At 36.2% G+C, this 12292-nt stretch overlaps 1 protein-coding gene across 3 annotated transcripts in view; it reads right to left on the bottom strand.

Moving 5' to 3' along the window:
- LOC136042342 (integrator complex subunit 11-like) overlaps positions 1-12292 on the bottom strand; it is a 58851-nt gene that overhangs the window by 19451 nt on the left and 27108 nt on the right. Inside the window, exons 6-7 of one of the 3 annotated variants that reach the window (XM_065727308.1) lie at positions 8494-8712; positions 3085-3198 (exon numbers count right to left, since the gene is read on the bottom strand). In XM_065727308.1, the coding sequence (XP_065583380.1) occupies positions 3085-3198; positions 8494-8712 (333 nt within the window). The remainder of the gene's footprint in view (positions 1-3084; positions 3199-8493; positions 8713-12292) is intronic. The other 2 variants (XM_065727310.1, XM_065727309.1) reach the window with 2 other exon arrangements.

The raw sequence follows: 12292 nt of genomic DNA on the forward strand, positions 1-12292 counted from the left end.
AGAAGGAGTACCCAATGACAGAAGGACGCCAAGTGAAACGATAGTGATAATGTAATGTAATTTATATTGTATTGTAATAGAATATAAAGTAGTGTAATTAAATATAATGTCATATAATAATAATGTAATGTATTTGATAATGTAATTGGTTGTAGAAGACTTTAAAATAAAATATGCTCAGTATTAACTACTAAAACTTATTGATTAATTGATAAGGGGGAGATTTAAAATTTGCTTTATTTTATACACGAATATTTATGTTTGTTTTAGACTTTAAAGGTTTTAGTACTACTGAAAGGAAGCGCAGGAAAAAAAACCGGAAAAACTCTCATTCAGCCATTAAATACAGCTCCTTGGCTTAGATTAACCTTAGTTCATACTTTTTTTCTACTACAAAAAGTTTAGCTATTTATGTATCCCTTCCATAAGAACTTCATATTCTCTTGGGGCATATCTTACAGCCCTTGACCCCGGATTTTGGGAGTTTGTTTCTACCCTGAAGGCCTTGTTATATGATCTTTAGACTATTTTGAATAAAATGGTTACCTCAAAATTTTTATTGGACGCATTTTGGATAAAGGACGCGATGGGGGGGGGGGGGTAGGGGCTAGTTCCCTCCGATAACTTTTGACTCTTAAAAAGGCCTCTATAACGATTAATTTCTGATCAATTCATTGGAAGAATGATATTCTTTTTGCCGTACATTTTTTGGTTTTTCTTTTTGTTTTCGATACCTCACTCCTCGAAAGTGACATTGTATATATTAAAAGCCATAAACAAATTATTATTATTATATTAAATTCATAAGGATAAAATTTCTGGTAATTCGAAAACAATTAATATTCTAAATAATGATTGGAAAAGAATAGCGTTATATATGCTTCAAAATGTTAGTAAATTCGTCAATAATGTACATTCTTGGTCTTTCAAAGGAGCGGAATAAGATACAAGCCTGTCCAAAACACACAAAGTGCAGCTTTCAGGCTGTATTTCTTATTTTCCCAAGAGGACCTTTGTATTGAACTTAGGGGGTAATCTTAGTCTATGTACGGATACGTGTAACTGCTCGATAAATTCAAAAACTTCTCAGATGCTCATAAATTCAAATACAATAGTCTGTAAGTGCAGTTCTCTGAGCATTACAGTACAAAATCCTTCACAGTAGAAAAGCTTACCCATTTCCAGCCTTTTCCAATCGTTTCTTTCTTGAAAAAAAAAATCTAACTAGAAACAACAAAAAACCTGGTTTCTGAGACAATAAACAAATCGAAACACAATTCCAAATTGACAGATACATCAATAGCCCGGCACCATTTAGAAAAAAAATTTAAAGGAATAAAAAAAAAATCGGCAACGAACTATAATCAAACACATTGTAATAAGGAGCTACAAGAAAGGGGCCCACATGTAACTTTTAATAGCAATTAGTACGCCAGAAGAATCGGTTTTGTAGGCTGATTACCATTATATAGATCTAATAATTTTAAAATTGCCCGTCAAAAGCTACGAGCCCGAGAAATTTGCCTTATCCTCGAAAAAAAGCAAAGGTGCCCTTAAAAAGTTAAACTATCTTGAGGAAAAGCCCACCATCAGATATGGCATATCAAAGAACTCTATTGTAAAGGTTTCAAGTCCTATCTACAAAAATGTAGAATTTTGCATTCCTTTTTCCCCAGGACAAAGATCACCAATGCGGTTATTTGTTGTGATCATTTCGAACCAACAGTTCAATAGAATTGGGGGAGGGCTCATTCGAATGTAAATTAAAATTCAAAGAGTCACCCATATAAAACAAACGGTTGACATATCCATATTTGAAAACAAAAAACAGTTTTAATAAATTCATTTGAGGTGAGAGAATGTCAATTAAAGTTGTGCACAAATCCCCGCATTTAACATCCGTCAAATTTTTCTCTGCAAGTATCGTCATATCATTTCTTTCTATCTGTCACTATTTTTATTCGTTACACCTTAGTTAGGCCTGGGCATGACTTGCAAATGATCAGAAATTAAATTAAAAAAAAAATCAACTTAATGCTCTGGCATGCTGCAGATTTGTCATTTTGCCATATCGAAGTGACATATAATTTTGACTAAATAAAAGAAAGATAATAGCTGTTAGTTTGATTCAACATGCCCCTGGACATTTCAACTTAACACCCTTAGTTGTTCCTAAGATATTGCGAATACATGATTTTGAAAACTTGGATTCATATAGCATCTTTCGGTTTATTTAATGGTTAGTTAGTTGGTTTAATTAACTCCCTAATGTTACCTAGAAGCTTCAACTTAAAATGCTCCTGATAAATTGCAAATAAGCTATTTTGACAACATAGAGACTTTTTATTTAATTCAATGTTCTCTAAAAGTTTAGACTTAATATCCATTTTCGTTCTAAATACATTACAGATACAGCCTTTTGACAACCTGGATGCGCACAATATCTTTTGATTTAGTTCAAAGTACACCTCAAAATTCCATTAAAGTGTCACCATAATACTGGTTTTCGGCTAATCCTATGCCGTACCTGAAATATTGCAGATACTGTTTCGACAACCTGGACACACATAGTTTATTTTAATTAGTTTATCATCCCCTCAACATTCCCTAAAAATTTCAACGGAATATTCTTGCCTTACAAGAACTTTTAACTTTCAAAAAGAGCACTAGAACTTCCATTTTCCTATTGATTGAGCCTATTTCGACGTTTTTAGGAAGTCTCCTTCCATAGAAAGTGGCCTGCAGAAAAAATTATACAATGAAGCCCCTTTATCTTTACTTAGGCAGAACTACTGCGCTGTCTATGGTTAATAAACTATAAGTGAAAAACTACATATCAAGCGTGTTCAGCTCGAATGACAGATCACATAATTCTCAATTTCGAAAGAATCTTACATTTGTGGGGTAAAAACTGGATTAAGTAACTTATTTTTGTATTGTAGGAGAAATTGTGGTGTAAAATATGTAGTGGGTGTGTCCTCAGAACAGAGTATTTCTACGTTCTTTTTCCTTTTTATACCTGTAGTCTGATAGGACCTTTTTTTTTATTAAAACCCCAAAATTAACAAAGTAAAATACACTAACCTCTACTGACAGCTTTACTTCGACAGTTTGTCGATTTTCAATTTCAATCTTTTTTGCTCCACCAAGAACCTGAGCGCCAACTGTTCCTTGCACACAATAACCTGGCATGATCAACTGAAATCAACAAAAATTAAACCCGGCACGATAGTATTTTCTTCTATGTCTTTCACACAGAAAAAGATATAGGGGAGGATCAGAGGGAAATGAAGAGGCAGATAAAAAGGACAGAGTAAGGAGAGTAGGAGACTAGAAAGAGACTAGAAAATGGATAAGAGACGAGATGTGAGAAGACAGGAAGAATAAGAAAGAAATGAAGGTAAAAAGGAGGGAGATCCGGGCCTCTTGGTGCTACATCATGGACCAGAGCACCAGCTGCTCCTTGAACATATTAACCTGGCATGATTAACTGAAACCAACAAAAATTAAACCCAACAACGATAATACATTCTTCTATGTCTTTGAAACAGAAAAGGTATAGGTATAGTTCAGAGAAAAATGAGGAGAAACGTGAAAAGAATGGGTAGAATAAGAAGAGAATGAGACTAGAAAGAAAATGGAAAGGAGATGATGGATGAGAAGACAGATAATAAGAAAAAGAACAGAAGGGAGATTGAAAAGGAGGGAGATATGGATGATGTGCCAATGAGATGTGAAAACGAAAGACAGAGGCACAGGAGGAGGGAGAAACAATAAAAAAAATGCGGGAAACAGAGGCAGAGTGAGTGGTAATGAAGGTGCAGAAAGGCAGAAGAGAGAGAAACGAAACAAAAGTCAAAGGGAGTGGGACGTAAGAATATGATAAGAAATATAGGAAGAGGAATAGAAAGACGGAGACATATAAAGAGATGAATACGAATCACCGAAAAAAAAAAAAATCGCGACTGGTGTTAATGGGTCTCGATAGAGATTTTTGATGGAAGAAAAGCAAAATGACTAAAAAAAATGCGATGTTAAATACAAAAACAAAACTTTCAAAGAAAGGGATTAGAAAAAAAAAAATCAAATGATCAGAATTTAACAACGAAGGAGCTGGATAAAAAAAAAAAAAAAAAAAAAAAAAAAAAAAAAAAAAAAAAAAAAAAAAAAAAAAAAAAATCAAAATTCCATCAGAATTCAGCAGATATAGAAAATAAAGTTTAAGAAAAGATTCATAAACATTGAAGGAAACAAAAAAAAAGTACAAAACTGAAAATAAAAGTAACGATAAAAAAATTTGGCCTACAAAGCTTTATCGCCCTAAATGCATACAGGTATGCGCGAGCATTTTATTATTTCCAATGAGAGACAAGCACATATCACGTATTTACTTCAAGTGACAAACGACAATATTTTCAAACACGTGTTTTAAAAATATTTTTGTAGAAACCTAAACAGTTTTTTTTTTTTTTTCTCGGTGGCAAAATTATTATTAAACTTTTTTTTCCTACCTTGGGATCAAAACATCATAAATAAAAAAAAAAAATTCAAGAACACTATATTAGTCAGAACAGTCAAAGGTCTGAAAAATGTGCCACTCCTCATGCCACCTCCTCGGGTGGCACGTTAAGTGTCATCCCAGGGATAAGAGACCAAAATTATGTAAATACCCTGTATAAAGGAGAGGCGTCATAGATATATTTTCAAACTGTCCTGGTAACGAAATGTAAGTAAATAGCAGTCCGTATCAATACTACCCAAAACTAAAAAAAAAAAGGAATTTGAATAGTATTATATGTATCACAAGAATTTCTCTAGCAGGTCAGAGAGACCTATATATGAGGTCAACAGTCCCTAACAACCAAAAATATAAAATTTGAATCTTTTAACGACAGTACAGGAACGTGACTTTTTTTTGTTCACTTAATGTTAATTAAGGAAATTAATGTTAAGAAGACTAAGTCGATAAGGCTAGGAATATGTGAAGATGAAAAGGTGACTTTGGGTAACAAAAAAATTGATCAGGTGGGCAGCTTCACTTACCTTGGTAGTATTATTAGTTCAGACGGTGGGAGTAAAAGTAGGATAACCAAGGCTCAGGGTCTTTTTTTCACAGTTAAAAAAAAGTTTTGAAGAACAGGAAAATAAGTATGCAAACCAAGATGAAAATATTGGAAGGTACAGTGATATCAGTGGTCAAATATGGCTCTGAAGCGTGGGTGCTCCGAAAAGCGGATGAAGATATACTAGATGTTTTCCAGAGAAATTGCCTACGGATCGTTCTCAGTACCCTACTGACTGACCGTATTTCAAACAGTAGGCTTTACGAAAAATGTTCTTCAATTCCGCTTTCAAGGACTATAATGAAAGAAAGGTTGAGATGGCTAGGGACGTTCTGCGGATGAAGGATGACAGATTGCCGAAGATTCTCCTTTTTTGCCAACCGTCTAGAGCTAATCAGAAAGCAGGTTGTCCTCTTCTGGGGTGGGAGGATGTCATAAAGAAATATTTACAGCAAATGGGAACTTCCTGGGAGGGTGTTATGAGGAAGGCTTTGAATAGATTGGGATGGAGGAGGAGCTTGCGTAGGTGTGTTGGCCTCAAGTAGCTTGGTGCTGTGGTAAATTGTAAGGAGAAAAGTTCGAGGGAAAAGTAAATTTTCCCTCAAAAGGTATAATCACTGATGTTTTTTTCCAGGGGTGATCGTGTCAAACTGGTGGGCGAAGATTGTCGGGAGAGGGCTTGCTATGAAATATCTAAGCTTTTTCGCTCTTTTTAGTTAAATAAAGTGATAACACTAAATCTGAGCACCAATTTCTTCCATTTTGAATTGAAGAACAACGAATCTCATCTAAACAAGTAAAAATTACATCAAGAGAAAATTCTGAAACTCAATTCTAAGCCAATCGGGTTAGAACTATGGGTCACTTCTAGAGCCCCCCCCCCAATCTCAGGGGCTAAACTGGCACACTGTGAGACATTCGCCCCTAAGCGTACATACTCTATAAAAATTATGTCTTTATTATAGCGACCGTGTATCCAATAAAAGTAACAGTTAGAGGAGTTGAGGGCAGAGTGAGGCTGATACTGAAAACAAACATAAAATTTAAGAAAAAGGAAATTTTCTGTGAGGCCAATTGTACCGCTTAGAAGTGTGAAATCCAAAAAAGGTTTTTGATAGTTTAATAGAGCGTAGATATGTCATAGCCGAATTGTTAGTGCGCTAGACATGAAATACTTTGTGCGTGAGTACGGTTGTTCCGAGTCCTTGTGTCGCTGGTTATTTTGTTCGGAGCGAGAGTCAGCGGTGTGACTGTAAGCTCAGCCAGAGTCTAACCAGAACTAAAAGGGCAGCTGGAGAAATCTTGGGAGGGGGACAAGAAAGGAATTGGCTGATTTGCCACAACCATGCATTGCACTCCCGGCCGAAGGCAGAGAATCAGGAAATCAATATTTGTGCTACGCAGACCATTGTTCAGGATGCGATTTTTTTTAGGGTATGTCAGGCTTTGCTGAGATAAGAGTAAGGCAAGGATTCCCAACCAGCATGATTGAAGGGCTCTTAGAAGGGTATTTGGGCATATTCTCCCTCTCTTCTATTTTTTATCATTGAAAAGGGTATGATAATAATATGTGAAGGCATTTTTATTTACTTATGCTCTTCTGGTTCAATCTTTCACTTGTTTGAGTGACATTAGTGAGTTCTTCTTGGCTTTCTGTCACCGTTCTTCTTATGAATATACTTCCAATATGCCCTCTTAACTTCTTCCTTTCTTGCTACTTGAATTACTGGGAAGAATTTTCATTCAGTTGATACAGATGAATGGGCTATTTTGGGTTTTACATCAGCATTTACCACAAACATATGCCTTTAATATTTTAACTAAACTCTAATGTTATGATTTTGAATTACCTATGTCCTTCCTGTTCAACTACTCATTCAGTCGACTGAGCTTTTCTGGGCTCTCTGTCTGCATCCCGCATGCGCGTTTGCTTTTAACATACCAGCCTAAAAACTCGCTTTTGCTTTTCGAATTGCATTCTTCTTGTTCAAATTTTCATTCAGTTATAAGAGCTATTCTAGGCTCTCTGTCAGCATTAAAGTTGTGCACATACCTTTAAAACACACGCTTAAATTCTACCTTTTATGCCTTCTGAATTACAGGATCAAATGCCAATTTAGTTGCATACCACGAATGAGCTCTTCTTGGTTCTACATCCGCATTTAGTATACCTATATGTTTTAATAAGCAATCTGAATTCTCGGCCTTATATTTTAAATTCTTTATGGTCTTTTGGTCCAACTGCTTATTCAGCTGATTGGGTTATTCTGGGTTCTCTGTCTACATTCTACTTAAACATATGCTTTCAATATCAAAAGAATTTCCCAAATTTATACTTATTAATCTATTTCTGGTTCAAACTGACATTCAGCTGATGTAGTATGAGCTGATGAAGCTCTATTGCTTCATCCCTAATTGGCATATCTACGTGTTTTAATACACCAGCTTAATTTCGCCCGTTTGTCCTTTTTGAATCATTTACGCTCTTCAGGTTCAAATGCTCATTCAGCTGCACTTCTCATTCAGAAATCCATTCAGTTAAACGTGCTCTTCCTCAACATTTACTTTAAGCGTATTTTCATAATACACCAGCTTAACTTCTCCCATTTATCCTTTTTGAATTGTTTACTCTCTTTTAGTTCAACTGCTCAAACAGTTGGATGAGCTGAATGAGCTCTTCTGATTCATACAGAAGGGTAATAGGGGTATATCCTACCTCTTTTTTTAAATCAGTTCAGGGGACTAAGTATTCCTCCCCAAGTTAGGAAACACTTTCTCAAAATGGGTTTTAATAACGTTGTAGCTGTGTAATTCTTATAGTTCCTTAGAAAGCTGTGTTCAAGGAGTTATAGTTTCTCCTAACAACTACAAAGTAAATGCCCTCTTCGAAGTCAACCACCGAAAAACACTGAGGGACTCGAAAGGTACTAGTCTTCTAGTGATCTTAGTAAAAAGAAAATACAAAGTTAACAATTTTATAAATAAGGCTTGGAACTTCTGTAATACAATATTTTGATATTCTGAATTTGATGGCTTAATTTTTATCCTGATCATAACCCATTTGTAAGTTTCAATAGTCATCTAAAAACCTCGATCAAAGACTAGCAGTAAATCAGATATTTAATTGTATCTGACGTGGCGAATTTAGAAAAAAAGACGTTTTTAGGGTTATTTCTCTCTTTTTTACAATTAGCCAAACTTTCTTTAGGTTCATAAACCATTTCATATTTTTGGGGTATAAATTATTATGTGAATCCTGTTTTTCAGAGTTTTGGGTATTATTAGAACGAGTCACTTTTTACTGTAAGTTCCTTACCACGGATTCTTGACCAAAACTTCCAAAAAATGAAAGATATTTACTTTGATTTTAGGCTTGACAATTTCTATGTTTAAAGATAATAAAAATGTCAATTATAAACAAAATACCCACCATATTTTGTTCAAAAGGTGCCCATTTCTTGAAAATAGTAAGAGACAAGCCAGCGTGTAGCATGCCAGGAGTTGCAAAAACTACCATTGGACCAGGATTGTCAATATATGACTTGTCAAAAGGCTTGATGTGTTTGAATTCAAACATATTTCGTCGAACGAAAGTTTTCTTTATCTTTTGATTTGTCCAAGAAATAAACATTTTATAATAGCTGCTCGCCTGAAACCAGAGGAGAAAATTACTTCAAAATTTATGCAAGATAAAAAAAACGAAATAAATACAACAAACTCATTGCGCCAACATGCTCACTAAATCTAGCACCCTATGCACTGAAAGATGGCCATTACAAGTCATTTGAGGATGGTGGTTAATTTCTTCTTTTTATATACCGCGTAATACTTACTTGTACTTATTTCACTTAATGACTCAACGATGGATAACCGCTCTTAGTCCCAGCGTCTGTCGTATTTCATAAATCCACCCACCGACTCCATGTCAGAATTAATGATGGATAGCAAGGCTTTTTCCTTCTACTTTCGGTTCTCTTCCTATAGAACGGCAACGGGAGATATTTCAGGCACAGCTTCGATATCACATCGTCATACAGGAGGCCAATTTTGACTTTTACTTCGGATGTTATACTTGCTGAATTTCACAGATCAGCTGACCTTTGGGGTATGCCAGAGACTTTTACGATAAAGACATTCAGATCCCAGACTTTTGGTGTTTTTAAGTGGTAGGTCTTGCAGCCGTATAGTAGTACCAACACCACTATTGAGTCAAATATCCGCAGTTATGTTTTCAGTGTATCTTGGTGCTACCGAGCTTTCGAGCTTCCTTGAAAAAAATCTGTGGGGTCCAAGTTGTCAAAGGTTTTTGGAATAAGAATAAAAATAGCTGCAGCGGAGGATTCCTTAGTCTGTAAATACTCTAAGATAGTACCTAACATAAACACAAGATAATGTGTGGTGCTGCGTTCTGTTTTGAAACCAAACTGATTTGGATCAATATTTAACTTTTATATATTGGTAAGGAAAACAGCAAAGAAAACTTTCAAACGACTTAAAAGATTTTTTTTTTGTTTTAGAAATGGGCAAAAAGTCACCCAAGATCATTTGAGGAGTTTATTTTAGTGTGGGCGAAAAGCAATAACATATCTATGTGTTTGAGGAAAGCACCAAAATTGGCTGAGATGTACTTTCGAGCACGCTCTTTAATATGGCTCGATTAAACACAAGGAAAATTTTTCCTCAGAACGCCGCTAGGCGACTGGAAATCCATAATGGCGGAAAAAAATACGATTTTGTCAAAATGAGAAGACATGGCCGTTCAAATAGGCTAGTGTGGGGAAGTTGAAGGCACATGTTCTGAATGTGAGCCTAAAAATAACCTAAGTTGTACTATAGCACCGCTAGGTGCCTCAAATTCAAAATAGCGGTTGAAAATATGAGTTTGTCAAAACCAACAGATATGACCGCTCAAATACGCCATTGTGGGGTAATCGCAGCAGAAGTGTTGCTAGGTGCTTCAGATTCAAGATGGCGGTCGAAAAATACTAGTTTTTTTAAAACAAGAAGCAATGACTTCATATGGACGGATTAGGAGCAATCGATGCTTCAGATTCTGAAAACGCACGTGTATGCACCTACGTTAATTGTCCCGTTGATCCACTTGGGGTCTAAAATTAATTAACCCGTTGATCTGAATGCGGGTCTAAAATCGAAGATGTCAGAGGAAAATGTCAGTTTTCCAAATCGCGCGAGGTTCATGATCCCAAAATAACAGACTTGAGTGGAGTAATTAAAGCAGCAGTTTTAAATATCGTTCTGTCATTCCGACATACGACTGATTGCAGTACAATTTGTCTGGTAAAAATTTCCTAGGTATGTGACAAGATGCGTCCAATTTATGGCCCTTGTTTATATTTGCTAAACCAAAATCATTTAAATACTTGTTAAGTCTACATCTCTTTATTTATTGTGAATCAATCAGTAGAAGCTAAGCGGATGGATTAAAGCATTTAAGAATTATAATTTTATCAGGAACACAAAGAGATCAATCGAGTCTTCTGTTAAAAAGAACAATCAAATGTTCAACGATTACCGGGCTTTCATTTGCACCAGCATAGAGGGCTACAGTAAAAATCAAATTTCCTGCTGCACCACCTTCTTTCACACCCTGATTTTGCAACGACAACGCACTCTCGCAACAAACTTTTGATGCTGGCGGAAGAGAACCTAACCAATTGGGAAGTCACTTTCCATCGGTGCCTCTGACCCAGCCAAAGTCGGAAAACTAGGAAGGGTGGGTGTTTATTTCAGGCCGCGACTCCAAACCTGACCTGACTGTAGTGCAGCTCAAAGGATATGTTATAAAAGCAAAGCGCTAGCTGGAGGAAGTATCTGCATGTTCTTGGTCTTTTGTCGTGGAAATGTTTCTTTCCTAAATTAAATCACGTCGTCGTAGTCTTGTTTCACGTCGTATGTCTTCATGACAAAGTGTTCAAGGTCATGTACTTGCAGTTGTTACTTGGGAAGGCTGTTTTGTCACTTGAAGGAAAGTCTCCGTCAGTCCTGGCATATTTTGCCATGTCGCAAAGAACTGCCTCTTTGAGTGGTGGATAAAAGAAGAAAGAGTATTACATACTGTAACCGCAAGGAAGGACGAAAGTACCTGTGATTTCGTCAGCCAGAGCGATCGAACTATTTCGTGAATGGGAACGTACTTTAGGTTGGTACCGACACAAAGCATAGTAAATAGTTCGGAGACTACAATGTGATCAAAGCAGGAGGTCGCAATCACAATCACATCTGTGTCCAGTATGAGAATCGACACATGTCCTTGTAAGACTTCGTCACAAGCGTGAAGCAAAAGGCGGGTGTCAGCCTCTTCGTGTGAACATAACTGGATGAGCTGGTTAGCTATGCACATGTTTCCAGTAGTGCCATATGCTCGTTTTGACTTTGGAGACCTTTTCACGACAGCATGGGACAGCAGGTTAAACATGTCTCGCAAAACTCACTAGAAGTAACACACGGTAACAGTAGATGGCGCTGTCTATTAAACTAATACACAGGAACTACTTACCGATACAAGCAACAACAATAAGTTTCGTTAATCCCAGAGTAATATCTTGCATACATCATTTTCAATCACTTATTCCCTTTTCTAATTGGCTTTCAAGAAATAGAAAAACACTTACCCTCCAAGAAGCACGGCAAAAGCTACGTTATTAGTAGTAGCATGAAACTACCCCGCTAGATGACAGGTTGAATGAAAGCAGTCAACATGAAGGCAAACTGAAGCCGTTTGCAATGTGTCATGTTCGAACTAACGAGCATTTTTTTTTATTATCTTGTAAATATCGGGTTTTTCATGTAAACTAAATGTATTTTTTTAATTAGTTTAGCATCAAAACGCTTCTTTTCTTATCGTTATTCTTAACAATAGACGGAATTCCACACATTATTACTTTAGTCCACTTTTACTTTCATATACTAGTGCCTTCGATTACCCAATACTAGCCTATTTGAGCGGTCATGCCTTCTCATTTTAACAAACTCGTATTTTTCGTCCGCCATTTTGAATTTTAGGCACCTAGCGACACTACGGTACAACTTAGACCATTCTTAAGCTCATATTCAATACCTTAACCATCAATTATCCATACTAGCCAATTTGAACGGCCATGTCTTCTCATTTTCACAAACTCGTATTTTCGTCCGCCATCTTGGATTTCAAGCCACGTAGCGGCGTTCTGAGGAAAACTTTCGATTGTATAATCGAGCCCTATCCTAGA

Source organism: Artemia franciscana, unplaced genomic scaffold, assembly GCF_032884065.1.
Source record: "Artemia franciscana unplaced genomic scaffold, ASM3288406v1 Scaffold_1128, whole genome shotgun sequence".
Classification (NCBI taxonomy): Eukaryota; Metazoa; Arthropoda; class Branchiopoda; order Anostraca; family Artemiidae; genus Artemia; species Artemia franciscana.